Genomic DNA, 24,427 nt, shown 5'->3' on the forward strand with positions numbered 1-24,427 from the left:
ATTCATCTTAAAGGCACATTCAAATTTGTGCCTCAGCAAAATTACAAATAATTCCCTGTCATCGATCTTTGGGGTCAAATGTAATAGTTAGAATGGAAAGTATTAAAACTTTGAATGCCAAAGGTATACTGTGGTTGTATAATAAAATCTTTGTTGACTGAATAAACTAGAAGATTCTCTACATCACTGGAACTATCTATAGGAAGTATGACACACGATGCATTCTTGAGCTGCTTATCATTTTATTCACTTTAACCTTCATCTATTTTAATGACTAAATTCCTGGCCACAATGTTTCAAATTCAATTTCTGTCAATGTATTCGGTTTTTTTTTTTTTTTTGGTCTCATGGTCTTTTGTTAAAGACCCAGGTGAATTCTAGTTTCTACCCTTTGCTGAATTTGGCCATCAGGGTGCACCCAATTAGGCTCAATCTATACTAAAAGCAGAACATGCTCTAAAATGTGCTAATTTAGAGGACACGTTCCTAATTTTCCTGTTCCTTTCAAAATTATTCTGATTAATTGAAGGTGCCAATTAATTTTCCTTAGTTAAATAAAGCTGCCTGATATTATAGACAGTCATTAAAATCCTTTGAGCTGGTATCTCTCTAAGAAGGAGCTATCCAAGGATTACATTATATTGGCATCCAGTGTCTTCCTTTGGGTGTGTGAAAAGCCACCAAGACAGTGATGGGTAAGGTTAGAGAACTATAAATGGCATCACAGAGGCTAAATTGGGTAGTATAGACACCAACCTGGGCACTCAACTAGTATGCTCTGATATGGAACCTTTTAGATGATCAAGGAAGTCCCCAGAGTTTAGTTTTTTACCAATAATCTTTCTTAAGATCTTAATTCAGCCAAACTCAGATTTAAAGCTAATTTAGAAAATATCCTTGAATGAACTTTCTCTCAGTCTGCACTTTGGCTTCGTTTCTGTGAGAGATAACCCAGCATGTGCTGGTCCCTGTGCAAAGCACCAGAGTCCCTGCCCTCATTAAGCAACAGACTCTGGAGGAAGGAATCTTGGGTTCAGATCCTGGGTCTACCACTCTTTTCATGTGTGTAACTTCGAGCCACTTCATCTCCTGAAGGCTCAGTTTTTCTTCCATAAAATGGGAACACTATCATCTAGACCAAAGGATAAAATGTGACACTAAATAGCAAGTACCTCCCTAGCACAACGCCTGGCACACAGTTAGTGCTCCATAAAAGGCAGCAATCATTCTTTTTCACTCCAATGGTTATTGCTTATTGTAATGTTTTGACTTCACCCCTTAATCTTTTCTCAAGAATATTAACAGACCTTGACAATCTTTCAAGAATTATTTATTCAACTACTATTTAGTGGCATCACACAATGCGTCGGGCCCTGGGAATTCAAGAATCCACAAGATGGAGGACAGACATAAAACCAATAATTACAAGTGCCATAAAAAAGGAAGTGTGCCATGGAAGCACAAAACAGGGGTACTTAATTCAAGGAAACTTTGAAGAAGTGCTATTTAAACAGAGATCTGAAATATATAAAGAAATATATGTCAGGCAAAAAAGAAGTGGAGGCAATGGAACAGATTTCAAGTCCCAGAGGCGAAAGAGTGGGGTGGGGGGCACTTCCCTGGTGGCACAGTGGCTAAGACCCCGCACTCCCAAAGCAGGGGACCCGGGTTCGATCCCTGGCCAGGGAACTAGATCCCACATGCCACAACTAAAGATCCCACATGCTGCAACTAAGACCTGGTGCAGCCGAAATTAATTAATTAATTAATTTTAAAAAAAGAGAGCAGGGGGAGTTCAAGGAACTGGAAGACGTGCAATATAATTGGAATGAGGAGATCAAGGGAGAGGAGGGCTGGAGAAGTTGGGAGGACCAGGTAAGTCAAGAATTGTTAAGACTTTATCCTAAGGGCAAAGGAAGCTACTGAGGGGTTTTAGGGAACGCTGCAATTTCAAGCAACTTCTGGGACACCGGGTAGAGAATGGATTGGAGGGTGTTGAGACTGAGTGCAGGGAGACCAGTTAGAAGGCCTTGTTGAAATCCAAGTGTCAAGTGAAAAGAGCCCGTACAAAGGGAGTATTAGTGGGACTGAAGAGACACAGACCAGTTCAAGAACTGCAGAATCAACAAGATGTGGTCATAGATTGTGCGTGGGATGGATATTTGGAGAAGCCATCATCTCCAAAACAAGAATGTGCTTGATAAAATGTATTTCTGTGTTTCATGATATAAATACAAAATATGGCTTACTACATATTTCTGATGCAGTACACAAAGTTAAAATTTTTAGGCCATGGAGGATTTATTCCAACTCTATGGGAGGCATGACACAAAAAAGAAGTCTAACTTACTGAGTGCTAATGTGCTAATGTTTTTGAAACCACTTTGCTGTGTTGAAAGATATTCTGCATTATAAATCATCAACTACCAAATGATTTTTAGTTATGTACTACGTGGATGACAAGTAAAGAAGGAGGGAGTATAGACAATACTTCCTCTTCCTCTGAGGCATTTTATGGTTCTTAAAGGAAAAAAAGTGAGTTTCTACTTTTTTCCACGTTTTCACATCTTTAAATAACATAAGCAGGAGGAGTTTATAAGCAAACCAAAGTATATGTAAACTAAACCCTAACTCTCTGATACCCTCAGCAAATGAGTTGTTATGGAAAAAAACTGTTTCCCACTTGCCTGCCTTTGCACCAAGCACACCAATTGTGATTTATTTTTTATTGAGGAAACATGGTATGTGTTTCAACCATTCTGGTGCCAAGTTCTGTTGCTTCTATAAACTGAACCCTCTTCAAGAAGGTCCTAGCCTACTCACCCTTCTTATCAGTTAAAGAGTCACCTTTCCAAGGAACTGTCTCACACTCCCCATGCACCCTCATTATCCTCTCAATCCCCAAACCCTGAACATGAACACAGTGAATTATAACTTTTTCATTACCTTTGTATCTTCTTCATTAGATTGCATGCTTCTTTAGAGCAAGGGTGGTGACTTTCAATTCTGCATTTTTAAATGTTTCCTAAACTGACCCAGGAGCAAATTGTTACTCTCAAGGTTTACTGATCTGTGCCCTTCTCCTTACCTAAAACAGCTGTAGATAGAGACAGTTTTGGAGTTGAATTCACTTTTAATACTTCCTCTGACTTCTCAGAAAACAGCTGACACTGTGCAGAGTATATATGCCTGTAGCGTGTGTGTGTACGTACACGTGCACTTTGCAAAAGCATGCTCAAATAATTAAGAAAAGAAACCTTTTGTTTTTCTACAAAAACTACAGAAAGTAAAGCCTGACAACACTTGGCTGCAGGAACATGAATTTTAAAAGGTTGAGAAACAGCATCTCACACCTGTTTCTCTACTCTAATTATGCTCTTACTAATCCCATACAGTTGGAGTAAACTAGTTAAATCTGTGTGCACAGAGTAAAATGGCTCAAAACAAAGGCCTGAGCAGCTTTCCTATAAGCCAAATGTTTGAGTTTTGTGATGCAAAAACTTTTCCAGGTATCCTGGCATGCTCCATCTAACCTTGGCTCACGCAGTCCCTTACAGCTCTAGACTGGAACGCCTTAACACTTCCTCGCAGCCCATCTTACACAGGGTTTAAGATTCAAATCCTCCAAGATCACACCCTGACCTCGTCTTTCTCTTAAAAGCAAGGGCAGTTAGGAGTCTATAACGGAAAATTTAATAAGAGATTACGCTCTGCCCAGTATTTTCTAAACTCTGTTCATATGTTAACCAAAGCCTTCTCAACAACCGTAGGAAGAAACGCTAATCAAGTGCCAATCTCATGGAAAGAAATTAACCCATTATAACACTCACGTGGCAGCTGAGAAACAAATCAGAACTGGTTCATTAAGCCCAATGTTAGTTTGTATGTGAAGAAAGGTGACAGAGTCAATCTCTTATCTAACCAAAGGGACCCGCCAAGGAATGAATAAGACCAGGCAGTTACGGGGGGTCGGGGGTGGGATTCAAACTCCTCAGCAACAAACAGTAGCTTTCCTTAGTCCACCCCACTTTCTAGTCCCTAACTGACACCCCTCCTCCGCGACGGTTCCCTTCCCAAGGTGGAAACGACGAAGTCCAAAAGGATATGCCCTCTGACCTAGGAGCAGAGACTCACCAGTTTCATATTGGACTTTTGGCTGTTCAATACCAGTCTCTCCACTCCTCAGACCCAGAAAGCGTCTTCCGGTTCAATCTCCGCCACCGGCCAGCCGAGAGCATCGCGGGACATGCAGTCTTTCTTCCCTACGCCCCCCCCCCCCGCTGCATCATGGGAAATGTAGTAATCTCTCCGTGCATCATGGGAACTGTGGTCGTCTTTCCTTTTCCTCCCTTTCCTCTCAGAATACCTCCTTCCGTCAGCTCAAATTCATCCCAGCCGCCAATTCATCCTCCCTCTCCACCCCAGCATGATATCATGTCCCCCTTCTGGGCCCGGGATCCATGGTATTCTGGGATGTGTAGTCCCTACGGCTTTGGCGCCCCTTTCCCCTCCTCCCTGTGGGAAGGCGGATGGGCGCGGTACTTGCCGGGAGCTGTAGTTCCCTGGGGCCTCCGGACGCCCGGTCCGGCGCCTTTACTCAAGGGAGGCAGGAACTACAACTCCCAGGGCCGCTAGGCGGCAGCAGGTGGGAGCGGGGCTGTTGATATCAATATGGCGGTTGTCAGCCAGACAAAGACAGTCAGTCTGATGTGATTGAGACAAGGGAGGTTTTCAGGGGGAGACTGGGAGATAGGGGCCTCCCCTCCCCCTTCTCCTCTTCCTGCGCCGGCCTCAACCCCTCCCCAGTCCCCTCCCGACGGGCGCCCCACGCGGAAGACACCCCTCCCCCGCCCGCTTTCCCCTCCTCCCTACCTCAGCCCTTCGTACCGGGACGTTGGGGAGGGGGCTGTGCCGGGCGGAGAGAACTCAGCAAGGATTCTGAGGTGAGTCGAGCGGTTTGGAAGCCGGACTACCTCAAGTCTCTTTCCTCACTTCTTTCTCTTCACTTTTTTTTTTTTTGGAGGGATTTGGGGGAGAAAGTGAGTGGGCTGGGGATGGGTCTCTTAAGCGGCCCGACTGAGTGGAGGGAGGAAGCGGGGGGCTTCCGACGGGGGCGACCCGGACGCAGGGTCTGGGGTGGGGCAGTTTGTGGGGGCGGTAATGGAAAGGCGTCGGTTGCTCCCCAACTCTTTCCTCCTGGTTGTCTCCCCGATGGGCGGAAGGTTTGAATCCTGGAGGTGGGGTCTCTTGTTTGGAGTTTGGGAAACTGTGAGGGGAATTTGAGGTGTGTGGGTTTGTTTGGGGTGCAGAACTGTGTTTGAAACTGGGTGACGTGTACTTGGGTGATGTGTTCGCCTTGAATAAATGACTCCGGAGAGGAAGTTCGAGAGCCGGAGTCGGAGCTTTTAGCTGGGCCTGGGCGGAGAGGCGTGCGCGAGGTGCGGGTCCTGAACCTCTGGGCTGGCGACGCGGCGCAGGGTGGCCGCGGTGAGCGACTCGTTTGTGTCCCATCGCCCGCTCACACTCCTCCCCGCCTCCCGGGACGCATCTCCACCCCGAACTCCGGGCAGGAGCCCTGGAGAGATGCGGGTGTGTGGAGATGGCTTTTTGCATACTGAAGTCGGCAGATAGGTGGGAAAGGAAAAGTGTTCTTAATATTTTATTCCGGAACCGTGTTTTGGTTACACTGTTGGGGCTACTTTGAAAGGAGTCCTCCACCCACCCTCACCCCAAAACAGTAGGTGGAGGGATCTCTCTGTGGTCTTCGCGTTCAATAAACAGTACTTAAGATTCGGGGGCCTGGGGGTGGGGCTTCGGGAGTGCTGCCATGTGTACGCGCCTCTGTGTGTCTACTGAAGACAGAATGACTGTTGTGTATCCTGAGATAGGGCGACTTATTTTCGTAGTAGGAAGAACTGTTGGAAATTGTTGGAGGTGCGGGGGGAGTAGCGGAAAGGCGCTGCTTGTATTTTTCTTCTACCCCACCCTGTTCTGTCTCGCATTTGTCTGAAAGCTGGTATGGAAGAGAGAGGAAACACTGGGTGAGTGAAGAGGAGAATGCAGTTGGCATTAAAGATACTGTACTATGGAAAGTTGAATGGTGGTATAGAGTGGTTGCTGTTTTAATTTACCCTGGAGCTTTAAAAACCTTACGTATCATGTAGGAGAGAGTGATGTGACTAGTTCATTTCTCTGTGATCCTGCAGGTATAGAAACCTCTGTCTTCTCTCCCTGCCTGCCCGCCCGCCCGCCTGCCCGTCTGCCTGTCTGCCTTCCTTCCCTCCTTCTTTCCTTTCTTTCTTGGCGTGGTACATTTCTCTTCCTGGATGGACATGCTGCCTCCTGTGCCTGTTTATTTAGTTTGTGCTACGTGGTTGTGCTTTTACTGGTTTTGTTGTAAAATGCATCATTCGATGAAAAGGACCTGCATTTGTTTTTATTTTGCATTTCTTCCACAGGTAATTATCACATCAAGATCGCAGTGCTTTGCATTAAACTTATTTTAAAATTGCACAACTAAGATAGATCTAGTTGAATTATGTGTATAAGTCAAGTTTGGCAAATTTGAATTCTGATTTTTTTTTCTTCCGAGTTTCAATTGGAGTTATAAAGGAAAGAGGATTGCAACATCTTTTGTTTCTCACAGTCTTTAATATTTAAAAACATTACACCAGGAGATTTAAGATAATATAATTTGTACTTCTTTCGGTCTGAAATATAAGTTTTTCAATAACCATTCTTTTGTCACAGATTTTTAGTGTAATGGACTTTTAAATAACTAAAGGATTTGGCATAATTTCTCTTTTGACTGCTGAGAATTTAATGTATTTACATATTTAATGTATTTACATATTTACATATCCAAACTTATCAATTCTTGAACCTATCAGTAAAGGACCTTAGATACCATAAAAACTGAAAGTCACATAGTGTGTAATTTTATGGTATGTTTTATACCTTTGATTTGAAATTTCTGCAGTTGGTCATTCACACAGATAAGCTGTCTATAAACATGAGGTAGCATATATATTTAGATTGACCTGAATAGAAAAAAAAATTGATGTGTATTCTAAATCTCAAATTTAGAACATACAATATGTTGATATAAAGTTGGGGTTTCAGTTTGCTATAGACTAGGATTTCCAGAATTATTTGTTTTAACCTTCTATTTTAGCCTGAAATGTTACTTTGCAAAAACTGGAGAAAAATCCTGTGTAACTACATAACAGAGTGTTTTTCTGCTGAAAGATATTCTATTAGACATAGTGTTTTAAAATGTTCAATAATTATTTTAGAAATAAAAAAACTAAAATGTTTGTTAAGAGTTGGAAAAATATTAAAATATAAGAAGATTTTCTCTTCCACCCACCCTCACCTCAGATTTTCTTTTTGTTTGTTTTCCTCTACGGAAATGCAAAGTTACTTACTGGGAAAGGCGTTCAGTAAACTTTTTCTGACTAGTGGTTTTGTTGAAACCAGATATATTCCTTGTATTCGATGGGGTGGGGTGCTTCTGTTGCATTTTAGGCACCGAGCATTAAAATGTTGTAAAGCCTTTACTGCAGGTTAAAGCATAATACGTTCTCAGCATGTGGAAGTCATATGGTTTACGAATAAAGTAGAAAATCAGGGCATTGGTGCCTGTCAAGCTTAAAATTTCATCCCGTAACTGTGAAAGACATATTTATTTAATGTGACTGCTTCTAAAAATGTTGCCTGTATGATGGGAGGTTGAAAATCCAAACTGTTTTTAACCAATCTGTTGCTAGTGTACTGCATACTGTGAATACTGTGGTTGCAAACGTGCATCAAGGAGCCTTTAGGGGTCAGCTTTATATTGAATGTCTTTAGTGAGGCTTCATTTTTCACTGCTGTATGAATAGATTTCAGTCTTTTTAGCACAAATCCTTAGTGGAAGCGTCACTAATAGAAACTTAATAGCTCAGTATTGGTAAGTTATAAATATATTTCAACAAACCTTTCATTGTTTCATCATTTAAAAAGAAAAAAGTGACCAATTTATGGCAATATTTGTGGCAAGTATTGATTGGTATGGCATTGCTTGTTTCAGAAGAAGTTAAACACATGGGGAGTATTTATGCTTAATTTGTTCATTTTGGATCTTTTGTTTGTTATATTGATAATAAGTCCATTCCACTTTTAATGTTTCAGATAGCTTCCATGTTTCCTGTAAAACCATGTTTGCTTTTTCGATTCATTTCTTTGCAGCTCTTCTATTATTTTTGTATGCAGATCTTTAAACTTGACTTATTTCTCTTGGGAATTAGAAATTTATCCTAGGGTGTCATTTTCCGTAAATGAAAGTTGGTATACTCCTCAACTTTTAAAAAATGTTAACATTTATAGGTAAACTTAAAAATGCTCAGTGAAAATAGGTTGGGTTTGTTTTGTGTACCTGCTTTATTTAGGTTTTTTTGGCTTCCAGAATTAATTTTACAGCTCCCTTTGCTGTATGGTTAGATTATTTTCTTAACTGTTGGCTTTTACTTCTCAGTTTAGAACTTTATAAAAAAAAGTTGTTTATGAGTGGAAATCACAGCTTGTCTAAAGTGTCATGTATGTACATTCACATATGCACTCACATATATAAAGCACCTTTATGTTTGTTTTTGTATGATAGTGGTGTATATCTATCAGGCATGCAACCCATAAAAAAGGAATCTGAACCACAAATAATAGGAGGCTCTAAAAAACGGCTCAAGCTAGAAACCAGAGTAAGCACCACCACGTTGTCCACGTTATAGAAGCTATGGAGATTTTCAGTATCACTGCAAACCATGATTTTAGCAGATTCTGCCAAAATCTGTTTCTCTCAAAAAGAAAGCTAGTGGTATTGAAATTTTTCTGAAAATAATATTAAGTAATATGTGATTAAATTCCTAAGTGCAACTTCCCCTCCCCACCCCCTACCCCCCAGGTGACTTACTGGTCTTAGGTCCCATCCTAAGTAAAGCGTATAGATTTTCTGAGAGATAATGTGATGTAAAACTCATAGAGCCTATTTAAATATAACCCAGTGCTTTAGATAACTTGTTTTTCTTGATCTTAGATGAGACAAATTGGAAATTTACTATACATTGTTTTGGACACTTTCCAAGAGCATTTAGTTACTGGAAGGCCCTGGCTTTAGCATAGTTTTACCCTTACAGTGGTAACAAGGTTGAAGTTGCAGTAAGTTTTTCCAGTGGTTATTATAATCCTAATGTAGTAATTTACAGATCCTTGACTTGGGCTATAAGGATAGTGGGGTTTTTTGGTTTGTTTACATTTACAGACAGAAGGGGAAAAAAGAACCTAGTCGATTTAACTTGGAAGTAATGAGTTTTACTTTTTTTGAATCTTAAAAGAGGTGTCTACACACCTCTTCCTATAAGTGGTAAAATGATTCTAATCCATTTAAAGGGCATTTAGGTTTTTCTTAAATTTAAAGTGCTGATTATAAGAACGTTTACTAAATTTCACAGATTCTCTGTAGCTTCTCTGTCCATGTTATGTTCAGTGATGGTCTGTGTGTCATTTATTGAAACTATTTAATAGCTGTCTTTACTGTATGCATATTAAACAATTAGTGTGGAGTTGCCAAGTGGCAGTAATTGTAAGTTATTTAGTCACATTTTTCAGAGAGGAGAAAGTCAAATACTGTGGCTGTTGCTGATATGAGGATGATTTAATACTAAACCTTTCTGCTTTTGATAAAGTAATAGTATGATTAAAATGAGAAGCTGTTGGCTTGGGCCTAGTCAGTGAAGCCTTGGAATCATCCTCACTCTCCCTTTTCTAATCATAAGTTGATTTTATATCCTCTGTATATATCTATTCAATTATTTTCATTCTATTGCTATTCCCTTAATTGAGGCCTTCATCATTTCTGTCTTTCCTCGTCAGTCTATTAACTAATTTTGAGGTTTCAGTTTTTTTCCTTAGTAGTTATTCACTCCTACCTGATCTTGCTAAAATAAAATGTGAATTTGAATATTGGTCTTCCTTTGCTTATAATCCTTCATTGGCTCCTTAGCCTTTCAGATAAATCCAAACTATCATTCCACCTGTGTCCAAATCTTGGCTCTGCCACTTACTAGCTATGTGACCTTAGACAAATGATTTAATCTGTCTGTGCCTTCGTTTTCTCATCTGTTGAAAGGGAATAAATACTCCTTATTTCATAGGATTATTGTGAGCCCTTAGAATGATGTTGAGTCCTTAGACTGCTCTTGGCATATCGTAAATGTTAACTATATAATTACCATGTTATACCAGATAGTTTATGTTCTGGTTCCTGCCTTATAATTTATCATTACCAGTCCCAGACCCTATGCCTTAGCCATGCCAAAGTGCTGGTAGGCCAAACAAGCCTCTTTAGTATAGATAAGGAGGGTTGGGTGTTAATCTGTGAGAGTTGCAGTTGTTAGTAATGTCTTCAAAAGTAAAGAATTGTGAACTTTAAAGTATATTGCTATGTGAAGAATGCTTCCATATTCTCTGGCTTCTATTTTTTTCTCCCAAAGTAAAAAGTAATATTAGTTAAATTACTGCCTAATTCAGGCTACAATTTTAAAATTCACTTTTCTAGCCCCGTTAATACATTCTTATGTTTCTAACCTAGATTTCCCCTTGTTAATCTGACTTTTCTTATCTTCTCACTAACTTCATTGAAGACCTATTAACTTTGTGTAGCTTCTTTCACTTTTTCCCCCCACAAATCTGAATCCTTGTTCCATTTCAGGTAATGTGTTTTCTTTACATTGCTATTGGAACAATTGCATAGTTGCATTGTATGATCTGGAAGCCACTTTAGACAGACATCAGTTTTATTTACACGCTGATGTTTATACTTGAGGTTGGGTGGCCTGACCGCTTCAGTTGATTTTCCAAAGTGGTAGATGATATACATATGCTGATTTACATCTGTGTCGCATTCCTCTCAAGGAGGAGAAAGAGTGCCCTGTTTTTACCAAACTGAGTCTCATAAGGATAAATGTTACCCAAAATGATTGTGTAGAGGAAGCAGGATGATAGCTAAGGTATCAGTTCAGACGTTAGAATGTAATTTTTGTAGGAGGCTATATTATGACTGTAGTTTGCAACCACTAATTTAGCCAGCATTTGCCTTCATGAAACATAATTGTTCACTGTGGGGAACTTGAAAGTAGCTATTCTGAATATTATCTTTATTTGGTTGAAAATCCATTTTCTGGAGTCAAAGATAGCCTGTGTTTAGTTTTACGTTGTAGCTGTTTAGAACCATTAGGGACAAGAATAGTTGCTGTTCACTTTGTTGTGTGAGGAAGACCTCTTTGAAAAGATGGCATGATCTTATTTGGAATACTGTGTCATGCTCTTCAAAAAACTCATATTCCTTCAAACGTGGAAGTTCTAAGGTTAAATATAAATTTCTTTTGAGATTTTTTCCCCTCAGAAAAAGTTTTTTCCTTTAAATAAAGTATAATAGTTAAAAAATATATATACTGATTGCATTTTAATGCAACCCAGGCATCAACCGACCTGATTATCTTCCGTAAAACAAGATATTGTTAATGGCCACAAGTGATTGGTTACTTCTAATCTTATGTTCCTTAGTGGTTACTTCTAATCTTATGTTCCTTAGTCAACAGCATATCAATTAGGTGCCTTTACTCTGTTATTGACTGTGAAAGTTTGTGTGTATTACCTGGTTAGGTCTCAGTTTTCCAGTCTACTAAACAGGGTATTTAGGTTAGTTTTTTTGTATTTGTGGTATTTTTGTTATTAATTAAACTAAAAATTGTTTATTTACTTTTAAAAAATTTTTTTTATTGTGGTAAAAGTCACATAATATAAAACATACTATTTTAACCGTATTTAACTTTACAGTTCAGTGGCACCAAGTACATTCACATTGTTGTGTAACTCTTACCGTCATCCATCTCCCAAATTTTTCACCTTCCTAAACTGAAACTCTGTCTCCTTTAAACACTAACTCCCCATTCCTCCTCCCCACACCCCGGCCCTGGCATCTACCAATGTACATTCTGACTCTATGAATTTGACTATTCTAGGTACCTCGTATAAGTGGAATCTTTAAATAATTATGGATTCACAGGCAGTTGCAAAAATAGTAGAGAGGGCCCTGTACCTTTCACTCAGTTTCCCCTAATGGTTACATCTTACATAACTTTAGTGCAATATTAAACCCAGGAAATTGGCATTGGTACTATGTGTATGTATAGTTCTTTGCCATTTTATCACATGTGGATTCTGTAACCACCACCACAATCAAGATACAAAACTCTTATCACCCCAGAGATTAAATAATTCCTCTTATTCGTAAATTCTGTTGTTTTGTCAGCATAAGGAGAAAGATACCAATTTTTGGGTCAGTAACGTCACTCTTTTGCCTTTTGTAGTTTGGAAATTCTTTTGGCACATCTTGAAAGTTTTTTAATTAATTAATTAATTTTTGACTGCACTGGGTCTTTGTTGCTTCGCGTGGGCTTTCTCTAGTTGTGATGAGTGGGGGCTACTCTTCGTTGCGGTGCGTGGGCTTCTCATTGCGGTGGTTTCTCTTGTTGCGGAGCACGGGCTCTAGGCGCATGGGCTTCAGTAGTTGTGGCACGTGGGCTCAGTAGTTGTGGATCGCAGGCTCTAGAGTGCAGGCTCAGTAGTTGTGGTGCACGGGCTTAGTTGCTCTGCGACATGTGGGATCTTTGCGGACCAGGGATCGAACCCATGTCTCCTGCATTGGCAGGCGGATTCTTAACCACTGTGCCACCAGGGAGGCTGATCTTGAAAGTTTTTATGGAAAATTCCAATTAAGCTTTCTTATGAGAATTTAAAAATTGGCAAGCTTTACTTAATTGAAAATTTACAATATTAGTATCTATTAAACATTTTAGTAAAAAGTTAACAATAATATTAAAAATATCTGTAAATCGAATGTGTATGATTTAAATGAATTCAAGGCTTAAATGATATATTTCTTGCCAGAGAGGATGTATGCTAGAATCTGTATTAGATAAACAAAATTATTGTTATCGTGGCGTTAGTTTGGTCTTTGACAGTGTTGAAGCAAACTTGTTGGATTAATTTATTGTGAACTCATGTTACGGTTTTTGGGATTTGTTATATGGGAATACTCTTCAAAGAAAGTCAGTTCAAAGACTGTTTTCAGAGAAAATATCTTTAGAAGAAAAAAAATGGTAAAGATACTATTGTTAGTCCAGGTACAAGAAAGGACCATCAGTCAGGTTAAAGGCTAGTTACAGGGCTGGCCTTTGCCTCCTCTTTATCAGCTGTTATGAGTTATAAAGCCTGTCTTCAAAGATGAGGCTATTAATCCAACGTACTACTGATTATTACAGACCTCAAACAACAAAGGTCTGCTTTAAGTAGGCTTACAAAATATTTTCAAATATATTAACAGAAAAGATATGTCATGTGGTTTTTGTCTCTTCTGGGTTTGAGACAGTTTTTTTGTCAACACTGATAATTTGCTTTGAAAACATCAATTAAATTTTAATTTGTTTCATTGATAAGAATATGGTAAATATTGGTGGTTCTTCCTGATAAGTAAAATTCATATTTAGAGAACTTGCTGGCTATCTGAAATTTCACTTTCTTCCTGGTACAATTTTTTTTCTCTTTGGATTTATCTGTTGCCAGCTTTTTGTATATCTCGGTGTACATTCTAAAAAAAATAGTGCTTTAATCAGGAGTTGTTTGGCTTCAAGGAGAGGTTGTTGTAGGGATCTAGCTCTTTTCGGTTGATAAAGAACAACTAGACCTTGTGCAAATGGGAGAATTGTCAGGATCTGAGAAGCTAGTCTCTCTGCCTCTCATTCTGGGGATATATGGTTTCTTGTCTTGCCTTCTCTTTACAGGTCTGCTTCATCTACCTTTCCCACTTCTCCCTTCCACTTCTATTTGCCTTGCTATAGTTTTTCTTGGTTTCTGCTTCTCCATAACTTTAACTTGCATGTGGATTTGGTTTGCCATATTGCTGACTTGAACTGATCTTTCCTTCAGCTAAAGCTTACCTCCTGATGGTGACAGTGTGTTTCTTTTAGTTCAGTTGGTGAGAGAGAAATCTGAATGCATTGCATGACCGTGAGTTAGATGTGTGTTCCTATTCCATGACCTTGGTGAGTAGGATGCAGGAGGAAGTCGCCTTTCATATAAGGCTAATGCCTTTGGGTGCTCTACATGAGGAGGATTCTTTTCTAGGGATTGAACAGGGCATTCAGTTAAATATGTCAAGTCTAGCAGTGCATGTGTAGGTACTCTGGGATACAAAGGTGAATTGAATGTCATCCTTCAAGGATCAAATAATTTTCAGGAAATGGCAGAAGTCTCCCAGTATAATTTAGTGTTAGCTTTTTATGTTAACCACCTCAGGCCAACCAGAACGATGACACAGTAGGACTACAGAACTAGCCAGGATTAAGGAAAGAGAACCAGAGGGAACACTAGAGACATGGCTTCAGATTCTACAATCTGAATCACAGATCTGCTAAAGCATGAAAGTACCTAGAAGCCCTTCTTTCAGGATCCTAGTTGCTGCTATCATGAAGCATCCCTGTTGAATAAAGAGGCTCTGTTTTCAGTTCCACGTCATATCAATAGACAGCTTTTTGACCACCATTTGTCCCACCGTTGGGGTCAAAAGACATCTTAGAAGAACTCACTCCTTCACAATTCCAGAAACTGTAGCATTCTCACAGACCCTGTCTGCATAGTGATTAGAAAATATCTTCCATCCTTGATAGGCTTTTGCGGTAAATCAGGACAAAGACAGGACATTTGCGCCTCTTTACTTTAGGGGCAATAAACAGGAATTCAGATGCTGAGTCTGTAACAGTGAGCATCTTCTTTAACACAGATCTGGTAACATAACAATTGACATATTGAATACTGGAGAGAGTGTGGTGAAAAGGAACCCTTCTTCACTGTTGGTGGGAATTGAAAACACTATGGAAAACAGTATGGAGGTTCCTCCAAAAACTAAAACTAGAGTTGCCATATGATCCAGCAATCCCACTCCTGGGCATATATGCAGAGAAAACTCTACTTTGAAAAGATGCATGCACCGCAGTGTTCATAGCAGCACTATTTACAGTAGCCAAGACGTGGAAACAACCTAAATGTCCATTGACAGATGAATGGATAAAGATGTGGCATGTGTGTGTATATATATATATATATATATATATATATATATATCACAATGGAATATTACTCAGCCATAAAAAAGAATGAAATAATGCCATTTGCAGCAACTGATGGACCTAGAGATTATCATACTACGTGAAGTAAGTCATACAGAGAAAGACAAATGTCATATAATATCACTTCTATGTGGAATCTAAAATATGATACAAACGAACTTATTTACAAAACAAACATACCCACAGACATAGAAAGCAAACTTATAGTTACCAAAGGGAGACGGGGAGGGGGAGGGATAAATTAGGAGTTCGGCATTAGCAGATACAAACTACTGTATATAAAATAGATAAACAAGGTCCCACTGTATAGCATAGGGAACGATATTCAGTATCCTGTAATGAAAAAGAATATATTGAATCACTTTGCTGTACACCAGAAACTAACACAACATTGTAAATCAACTACACTTCAATAAAAAGGTAAAAGACATATTGGGTCAGTCCAGTGTCCAGGCAACACCATATTTTATTTTTAACAGAAAATCTAGGGACTTCCCTGGTGGTCCAGTGGGTAAGACTCCATGCTCCCAATGCAGGGGGTCTGGGTTCAATCCCTGGTCGGGGAGCTAGATCCTGCATGCATGCCGCAACTAAGAGTCCACATGTCGCAACTAGAGATCCTGTGTGCTGCAACTAAGACCCAACACAGCCAAAAATAAATAAATAAATAAGATTAAAAAAAGAAAAGAAAAGAAAATCTATGATGTCAGGGAAAAGAACTAGAGCTCCCCCACCCAATGTCAGTATTGAAGTTGATATGGATTTCAGGGCTAATAACTCCAGAACCAAGTCTTGATTATGTTACCAAACCAGGACTGAAATTTTAGAAATAAACACAAGTCAAGCATAGGCAGTGAAAGAACCTAGAAGATCTGAGTCAATACAAAGCCACAGGAGAGAAACAGTTGGGGAGTGTTTACTTTTAACACTTAGGCTGCAGCAGAGGAAAGAAGGCAGTGCAACTTTTGTTCAAAAGAATTGCCTGGAAAGAGTATTAAAATTTTAGTTTGCTGAGCTCCACTACCAGGTTCCTAAAGTCTTAGATGGGCCTAGGAGTATGCGTCCTTTATAAACATACTAGATAACTCTAATAATGTGGTTCTCAGAACATTTGAAAAATGCATGGACAAGCATAGTACCTACTGAGAACCTTCTACGTGTTTGGTTCTGTGGTAGAGTGCTTGGTAATCTTAAATACCTGTTTGAAACTCGAAATGTTTTCTCCCCAACATTTGTCTGCATTATGTTAAACATTGCATATCCATCCTCTATAACTGTTTATATCACTAAATTGTGCCATGGGATATGCTCTGCTTAAGCAAGACTGTTTTTCTAGATGTTATACTTAATGGTTAGTAAGATCGTATGGAAAAACCCGAACGGGCTTTTTGGCCAACCCAATATTATGCCCAAACATCGAGTCTTTTCTGGTTATATCATCAGTTCATTTTCTTAAACTTTTATATTTTCACATTCCAGCTCTTAAGGCAGTCTTCCCTTCTTTTTTTTTCCCCAATAAATTCTCTCCTATTCAAGTTTTCTGGATCCATTAAGCAAGATTTTTTCATAGTATGCCATTTTGAAACTTTGCCCTCACAAATTTAATTACATACTTTTTGGGGGTCTGTCATCAGTCTTCTCAGAGTCTTAATTAATCCTAGAATATTGAGCTGGTTGAGAACATGGACTTAGGAGCCAGACTGTTCAGGTGCACATCTGACCTCCACAACTTACTCTGTAACTTTATTAAACCTTGCTGTGTCTCAGTTTCTCCATCTGTAAATTGGAGATAAATGTAAGTACCCATATCATAGGATTGTTGTGAGCATATCAGGCAATATTGTAAAGTGCTTAGGAGAGTGGTTGGCACAGATTAAGGCACACCTTACTATTAGTTGGCTCTGCCTTTGTGTCTAAGGTATTTACTCCTCTCCTGTAAATAGAATTTTCATATGTTGGAAGTAATCCCTTCCTAGCTAACTTATTTTTTGTTTGTTGATTTGTTTTTCTCAATTAATCCTTTTGTAGGCCTTAGTTGCATTTGACACAAATGCCTATTTCCTTTTAGTTAAAATTCCTTCTATCCAGGTCTTCTTCCTTCTGTCATCTTTTTCCTTTCTTGTTAAAATTTACCTCTGGTCTTAGAGTTCCTACATTTAAAACCTTTAAATCACCCGTTTAGTGTACTTTCCTTTTCGTACCTCTCTCCCTCCTCCCCCATCTAATTTATCAGCAATGTTCTGCTGATTCTTGCGCCATCATGTCTCTTAGATCATTCTCTTCCTTTTTACATTTGTAGTTGCCATCCTCATCACTTCTTGCTGAGATGATTGCAGCAGTAAAACTGGCCTTCCTGCCTTTTCCCTGCTCTATTCCATGGTGCACAGTACTGTTAGAATAATTTTCATCAAACACTTTTCATCAAGTCATTCAAGAAGTACCTTAGTTCGAATTGTGTTATATTTCAGTTTTTTATCTTTGTGCTTTTTTTTTTTTTTTTAAGGTTTTCTAACATTTTTTTCCCTCCCTTACCAGCATTCTATCTTCTTAGATGTTTTCTGTATGACATTCAGGTAAATTACCTTTCTTCCTGCTGTATGTTTTCAGCCTTTATTTCTTGGTATTTGCTACTTTCTCCATTTAATATGTTGGTATAGCCTTATCTTTCCAGTAAAAATGTTCTTCATAAAACCCATTTAAAGCCTTCTCTCTCTGAGGAGACATTTTCCAGTGAACCTTGTCACACTTGGACCAGTCATTTTCTCCGTATATGAGCTGCACTTATATACTCAGTTACTAGTTTATATAATTTTTTGTATTTACTTGTATGTCACATTTTAAATATTTTAGTTTTCATTTCATGTGTATGAATTGGGTTCCTAGTTGAAGTGTAAAGCCCTTGTGTCTCCTATGGGCTTATCCTTCTCTGAATTCTTTTCTCTCCCCCTTTAATTTTCATAGTTCGTTTACTATGTCTCATTCATCCAACCAGTATTGATTACATATCATGTAAGACCTAGGCCTAGACTTTAGGAAGCTCACAGTTTGGTTTTGATAGGATCAGAAGGAGGACTCAATCCTGAGTTACAGATCTCAGTACTATATCTGAGTTATTCTTGATTCAGTAATTTCTCTGACCCACCCTTAAAAATAGTAATTAGCACTCAATAGATTGCTGAGTCTAAGTTCCTGACAAATATTTTTGCTATAGAATGCTGGTAGTAATGACAGTAGTTCAGAATGGTCAGAGTAGATGATAGGTAGGAATTTTAGGTTCACTGTCTTCTGAGGATAAGCTCAGGTTTTTCCTCTTTTATTTTACCAGAACAGTGGGAGATCTAGGGACTTAAAAATTGCAATTATGAAGTTATTATATAGAAAAGAATCTAAGCAATGGAAAAGTATGTATAAAATAACAAGTGTAGCTTCCCCCTCTTCTTCCCAACACATTCTACTTTGGTTCCTGTCTATTGGTCATAACAAACCTTCCTAAACCATAGTAGTTTAAAACAGCAATAATCATTTTATTATCCTCTTTCAGGGTTCTGGGAGTTGCCTCAGTTAACTGGTTCTCACGTGGGCTCTCTCGTCTGGAGTGTTAAGTGGTTCTCATGTGGGCTCTCTCGTCTGGAGTTATGTGAAGGCTAGATCACCCATGTGTCTGATGCCCAAGTTGGGAGAACTCACACAACTGAAGGCTGAGATATAGCTTCTTAGGCACCTCTCTCAGTCTCTGTGATCTCTCCAGTATGGTGGCTTCAGGATAGTTGGATTTCTTACATGGTACCCCAGGGCTGGCTCCAAAGGCAGGTGTCCCAAAAAAGAAAGAAAGCTAAGCATATCACTTTTTATGACCTAGCTTTGGAAACCACACATTGTTACTTATCCAGGCAGTCATGCTGGTCTGCCCAAGTTCAAGAGCTGGGAACACAGACAGACTCTACCTCTTGATAGGGGGAGTGACAACATTCTAGAATAATATGTATGAAGGAAATATTGTTGTGGCAATTATGGAAAATATAAAACATCAGGGATAAATGCTGTTAATAATTTTACTGTTAAATCATTTTCTTTGTATGTACAAATCATATTTCCAACTGTCTACTTACATGATTTTATCATACTCCGACTTTTTTTTTTAATGTCATTAGGTAACTTTGCTATATTTGACACGGACATATGTTATCCCATTACGTGACAAAATAAATACTTAATATTCTAAGAGGTAAAACAACTTATTTGATAGATGTTAGAGTTACTGTTTTTTAAAAATTTTTATTTTATATTGGAGTATAGTTAACCAACTTATTTTTTATTTAACAACATATAATGTTGTCATTACCTTATTTTTTTTGAACATCATAAATTAGTGAATCATAATTTGCCATAACGACTCATCTAATAGTAGACATTTAAGCTTTTTGGAGTTTATGCGTAGGAACCTCTCTTGACTGGTAGTGGATAGGCCTGCAGTAAATGTTGCAATAATAGGACTACATAGTCAAGAGATAATAAGCTTTTTCCTCATGCTGCTCTTCCAACCATTTGGAAATTGTTTCTTAAATTTCTTTTTTTCCCTTTGCTGCTGCTGCCTCCTTTTCCTCTCCCTGGTCTGACTAATTCAGTAATTCTGTGCTTCTGTCTTGATCTCAGAAAAGATGTGGAAGAAATGGGACTATCATCATATATAAAGTAAAGCTATCTTATTTGGTACTTTACCAATTCAAGGATTGTTTTTCTTTCTTTCTGCTAAGTATAGAGAAGCCATTAATTTCACCTAGTAGTTGATCAATTAATCAAAAAAATTGGCTATAGTAAAATCATTAAAAGCTGATTACTTAAACATTTCACTCTAATGAAAAAATATAAATATACATGTATTTATCAGTCATTTGATATAGGGTGGTGGGTCTCCATTGGGATGATTTTACCCCCTGGGGATATTTAGCAGTGTTTGGAGACACTTTTGATTGTCAGATCTGGGCGGGGGTGCTGCTGTTGCCATCAAGTGGGTGGTAGAGAAACCACTGGTAGGATGGCTGCTAAGCATCTTTCAGTTCTCAGGACAGTGTTGCTTTCCACCCCCACCTGCAGACAATGAATTCTCTAGTCCAAAATGTCCATAGTGCTGGGGTCAAGGAACCTTTATCTACGGCCAAGATCTTTTCTGTATGCGTGAATTCACAGACTGGCACTCTGCATCAGATTTTCATGCATAAACCATACCCATAATGTATTATTTATGATTTCAAGTTTTGATTTCTTTTAAATGGAGGTAGACCTTAAAGACACTTATTATATAATCTGAGTCAAATCTTAATATTTTATTATTTTCCCCACGTCTACAGTAGTCTCACGCCCACCCAATTCAATAGCATTTCTTTTTTAAAGTAAATCATTTATTATACCAAAATATCCCATCTTTTTTTTAACCTAATATTTACAGAAACAATTCTTCATACTCATATTTTGTTAGTTTAGATAAGATATAATTAAATTCCACAGTTGCAATAACAACTGATGTAAACGGTGAGGGAGCAAACCAACCTACTCTTGGTTGGCACACAGAGGAGTATATGAGATATTAGCCTTTAGTATCCCATGTCAGTTTGTTTTAGAAGGGGAATCTAGAAGGTGTTGGTTGATTGTGATGGTTAAGTGTAGGTTGGCTAAGAGCTTCTATATGAGCAATAAGAAACTGAAGAATCTTTTTGTTTATCAAAAAGAATTGTTTTCAAAGTAAGTTCACTGAAAACTAATTCTTAAACAGGCCAAAAAAAACCCCCCAAACCAAAACAAAACCACACATATACACAGCAAAAGTAGACAAACAAAAAAACCTATGAGCATAATATAACGTTATATTACAATTGTGTTTGTTATGCCCCAAATTGGTTGGATTTATAAGGACGTTATGAGGAGAGCTGGAAGAGGCGATACCAGTAGCAGCCTTTGAAAGAGAATAATGGTCTTCACTCTTGATTTATATGCTTTAGTGGTAGGAATTCAGTGGTCTTTGGTATTTGGGATAATCAGGAAGCCTCTTCTATTTAGAAGTTATTAAATTATTTTGCTGGGTTGCAGTCCCTCTCGTGAAATATATCTAATCATATTTTTTTGTGCTTCAAAGACCAGCTGGCATTATTCTATTTAACAGATCTCTGTTTTAAGCAGGCTAACTTCCATGATTGTCTTCTGTCTTCCTAGATTACCTTCATCTGGACCTTTGCATATTAAACCCCATCAGCCAGTCTCTTGCCTTTTAGTAAAACACTTCTTATACTTCTTTAAAATACTTGAGCTCAGTATCTCAATTTTACTAGTTAATTACAGACTTGATTCTAATATATTTCTGATCTTTGCATTACTAGCACTTTTTTCAGTTTTGATTATATGGATTTTCAGAATATATGCATAATTTTGGTTACATGAACTTGTGCAAGCTGACTCATTGCCTAATAAAAATGGTGTTATTTAGGGCTTCCCTGGTGGCGCAGTGGTTGAGAGTCCACCTGCCGATGCAGGGGACACGGGTTCGTGCCCCGGTCCGGGAAGATCTCACATGCCGCAGAGCGGCTGGGCCCGTGAGCCATGGCCGCTGGGCCTGCTCATCCGGAGCCTGTGCTCCACGGCGGGAGAGGCCACAACAGTGAGAGGCCCGCGTACTGCAAAAAAAAAAAAAAAAAAAAAAAAAAAAAATGGTGTTATTTAGAATTTAATCAGAGAAATCCAGAAACTGGCATTTTAGATACCCTAATGAATTATCTAGTCACCAGTACCCAGTGGGAAATATAGCCTGAATAGATGGTTAATCTCAGAGCTAGAGGATTAAACTGAATTAGCATAGGATTGTTAAAGTTGTTAATTACTATTTCTGTAGTTGTTGGGGGGAAATGTTAGGTATTCTTTCCTGCACTTTCTGCTAATGGTGGTGATTTCTTTATGGAGAAAAACTTGTAAGAGAAGGATAAGAGATTACTTAAAGCAGCGTAACTGAGCTTAACTCTTAGTTAATGAGATTTTTAAAAATTATCAGTTTCTTCCCCTCAAGTTTATATAAAAACAAAATTCATCGTATAAATATGTTTTGTATATTTATGTATTGTCTTACAAGACACTTATAAAATACATTACATTTATAAAGTACTCAATATCTAAGCATTTTTTAACTTTGCATATCCATCTCCTCTCCCTTTTCAAGCATAATGAGATTCTTAGGAAAAACTTCTTGAAAATGATAGTTTTGAATGGATTACCAAACTAATAATTCCAAACTGATGAAGATAGTAAATTTTTTTTTTTTTTTGCGGTACGCGGGCCTCTCACTGTTGTGGCCTCTCCCGTTGCAGAGCATAGGCTCCGGATGCGCAGGCTCAGCGGCCATGGCTCACGGGCCAAGCTGCTCCGCGGCATGTGGGATCTTCCCGGACCAGGGTACGAACCCGTGTCCCCTGCAACAGCAGGCGGACTCTCAACCACTGCGCCACCAGGGAAGCCCAATATAGTAAATTTTAAGTCAAATTATAGTCAAATTATAAGTTATCAGAATTATTTGGAAAGTAATTAAATGGGATTTGGGGGGGGAAATTAATTTCTTTTAAATGAAAGATTATTTTCCAAATGAACCATACACATAGGGTTCAATTTAGAAGAGGCATAGTAAACATTTTAGGACAATTTATTCCATGTGTGTGGTGATGATGTCTTGCATTGTTGGTACTTGTATCAATAAGCTGTAATGTAGAATTCTTGAAAGGAAGGGACCAGAAATAATCTGGTTTATCATTTGTGTCCAATAAGGAAATGAATAAAAATGTTCTCCTCTAAAGTCTTATTGCCAAGGTAGAACTCAGGTCACTTATTTCCTTGTTTCACACTCTCTTGTGTGAAATAAGGTAATGTAGAATCAATAAGCTGTAATGTAGAATTCTTGAAAGGAAGGGACCAGAAGTAATCTGGTTTATCATTTGTGTCCAATAAGGAAATGAATAAAAATGTTCTCCTCTAAAGTCTTATTGCCAAGGTAGAACTCAGGTCACTTATTTCCTTGTTTCACACTCTCTCCGTAGTTCTACCTGTTATCAAAGACAATAAACTTTCTAATTCACTTTGCTCAAATTATGCAAATTTGTGATGGGCACTTAGGGGATTTGAATAACTTCCTTTTTATATATAGATGGGTCTAGATTTTTAACAGTAATTCAGTTTATCTCTCTTTTGTTTTCATTATTACCTCATTGTATAGTATCCATTATCTAAACAGTCTCGTCCAGGTAGTATAAAAATGATTTGTTCAGTCATTGATTTGTTTTATGCCTCTGCATTTGACTGTGTTGTCTTAGGAAGCCTTCAGGCTGCTCAACTTCACTCTGGGATCTTAGGTATAGCTACTGTTCTACTTTTGTCTTGAGTCTTCCAACCATTTGCTGACCCTTACATTATGAAGCTCTTCTCCTAGAGATCTCTTAAGTAGTGTATGTAGTCATTATATTGCCTGATTTAATAATTTGATACACATTTGGGGCATCATGTTATATTGACCTAATTTGTAGATATTAGTTTATATTGATTTAAGTAGCATTTTTGCGTTAATTTACAAATGAGCATAGAAACATGTTTCTGGTTTAGTTTGTACTTTAATTTTAAAATGATTTATAGAACCTTTCCTAGAACCATAATTTATCGAAGTTCAAAGACTAGGTTTGTTATTTTTTTTAATTCAAGCCTTTTTTATTTGAGGGAAAGGGAAGAAAGTGTACATTTATTAAGTATATATAGTTTGAAGATTTTTGGTTTTTAATTATAAACTCGAAAATATATTGATAAAAACACAAAAATACATGAACATCTATTAAAATCTGGGTTACACAGAAGGCCTTAAAATTTGGCATCGATAAATATACCACCAGAGTTGTTGGAGCATTTCAAAGCATGTTTACAAAAGAAATTTGAGATCATGTTGAGTTTGACCTACACTGATAGGTATGATGGCCAATTGTAAGATAGTAGAAAAGTGGTACACACTGAAAAAGTCTAAACATTAAGTTTCCAATCATTGGCTGACTGATTGTTATGGAAAATGCAGTAAAAATGAATGGCTGGAAATGGAAAAAAATAACCTAAGCAATATAGGATACAAGTCCAAATATTTTATTATCAGATTCAGCAGATATATTGTTTTGTGAAATTGCTGTTAAAGTTTCTAA

The 24,427-nt window shown here is 38.2% G+C and overlaps 2 protein-coding genes across 8 annotated transcripts in view; one reads left to right on the forward strand and one right to left on the reverse strand.

Annotated features, from left to right (window-relative positions):
* The window catches only part of INTS9 (integrator complex subunit 9), a 111,615-nt gene extending 107,369 nt beyond the window's left edge, over positions 1-4,246 (reverse strand). For 2 of the 3 annotated variants that reach the window (XM_060155772.1, XM_060155769.1), the window contains exon 1: positions 4,135-4,246. In XM_060155772.1, coding sequence (XP_060011755.1) covers positions 4,135-4,143 — 9 coding nt within the window. In that variant the 5' untranslated portion in view covers positions 4,144-4,246. The remainder of the gene's footprint in view (positions 1-4,134) is intronic. The other variant, XM_060155770.1, reaches the window with a different exon arrangement.
* Positions 4,247-4,689: 443 nt separating this feature from the next.
* HMBOX1 (homeobox containing 1) overlaps positions 4,690-24,427 on the forward strand; it is a 175,732-nt gene continuing 155,994 nt past the window's right edge. For all 5 annotated transcript variants that reach the window (XR_009541698.1, XM_060155777.1, XM_060155778.1 and 2 more), the window contains exon 1: positions 4,690-4,943. The gene's annotated coding sequence lies outside the window, so the exon portion shown is untranslated. The remainder of the gene's footprint in view (positions 4,944-24,427) is intronic.

The sequence above is a fragment of the Lagenorhynchus albirostris genome, chromosome 7, assembly GCF_949774975.1.
Source record: "Lagenorhynchus albirostris chromosome 7, mLagAlb1.1, whole genome shotgun sequence".
Taxonomy (NCBI): domain Eukaryota; kingdom Metazoa; phylum Chordata; class Mammalia; order Artiodactyla; family Delphinidae; genus Lagenorhynchus; species Lagenorhynchus albirostris.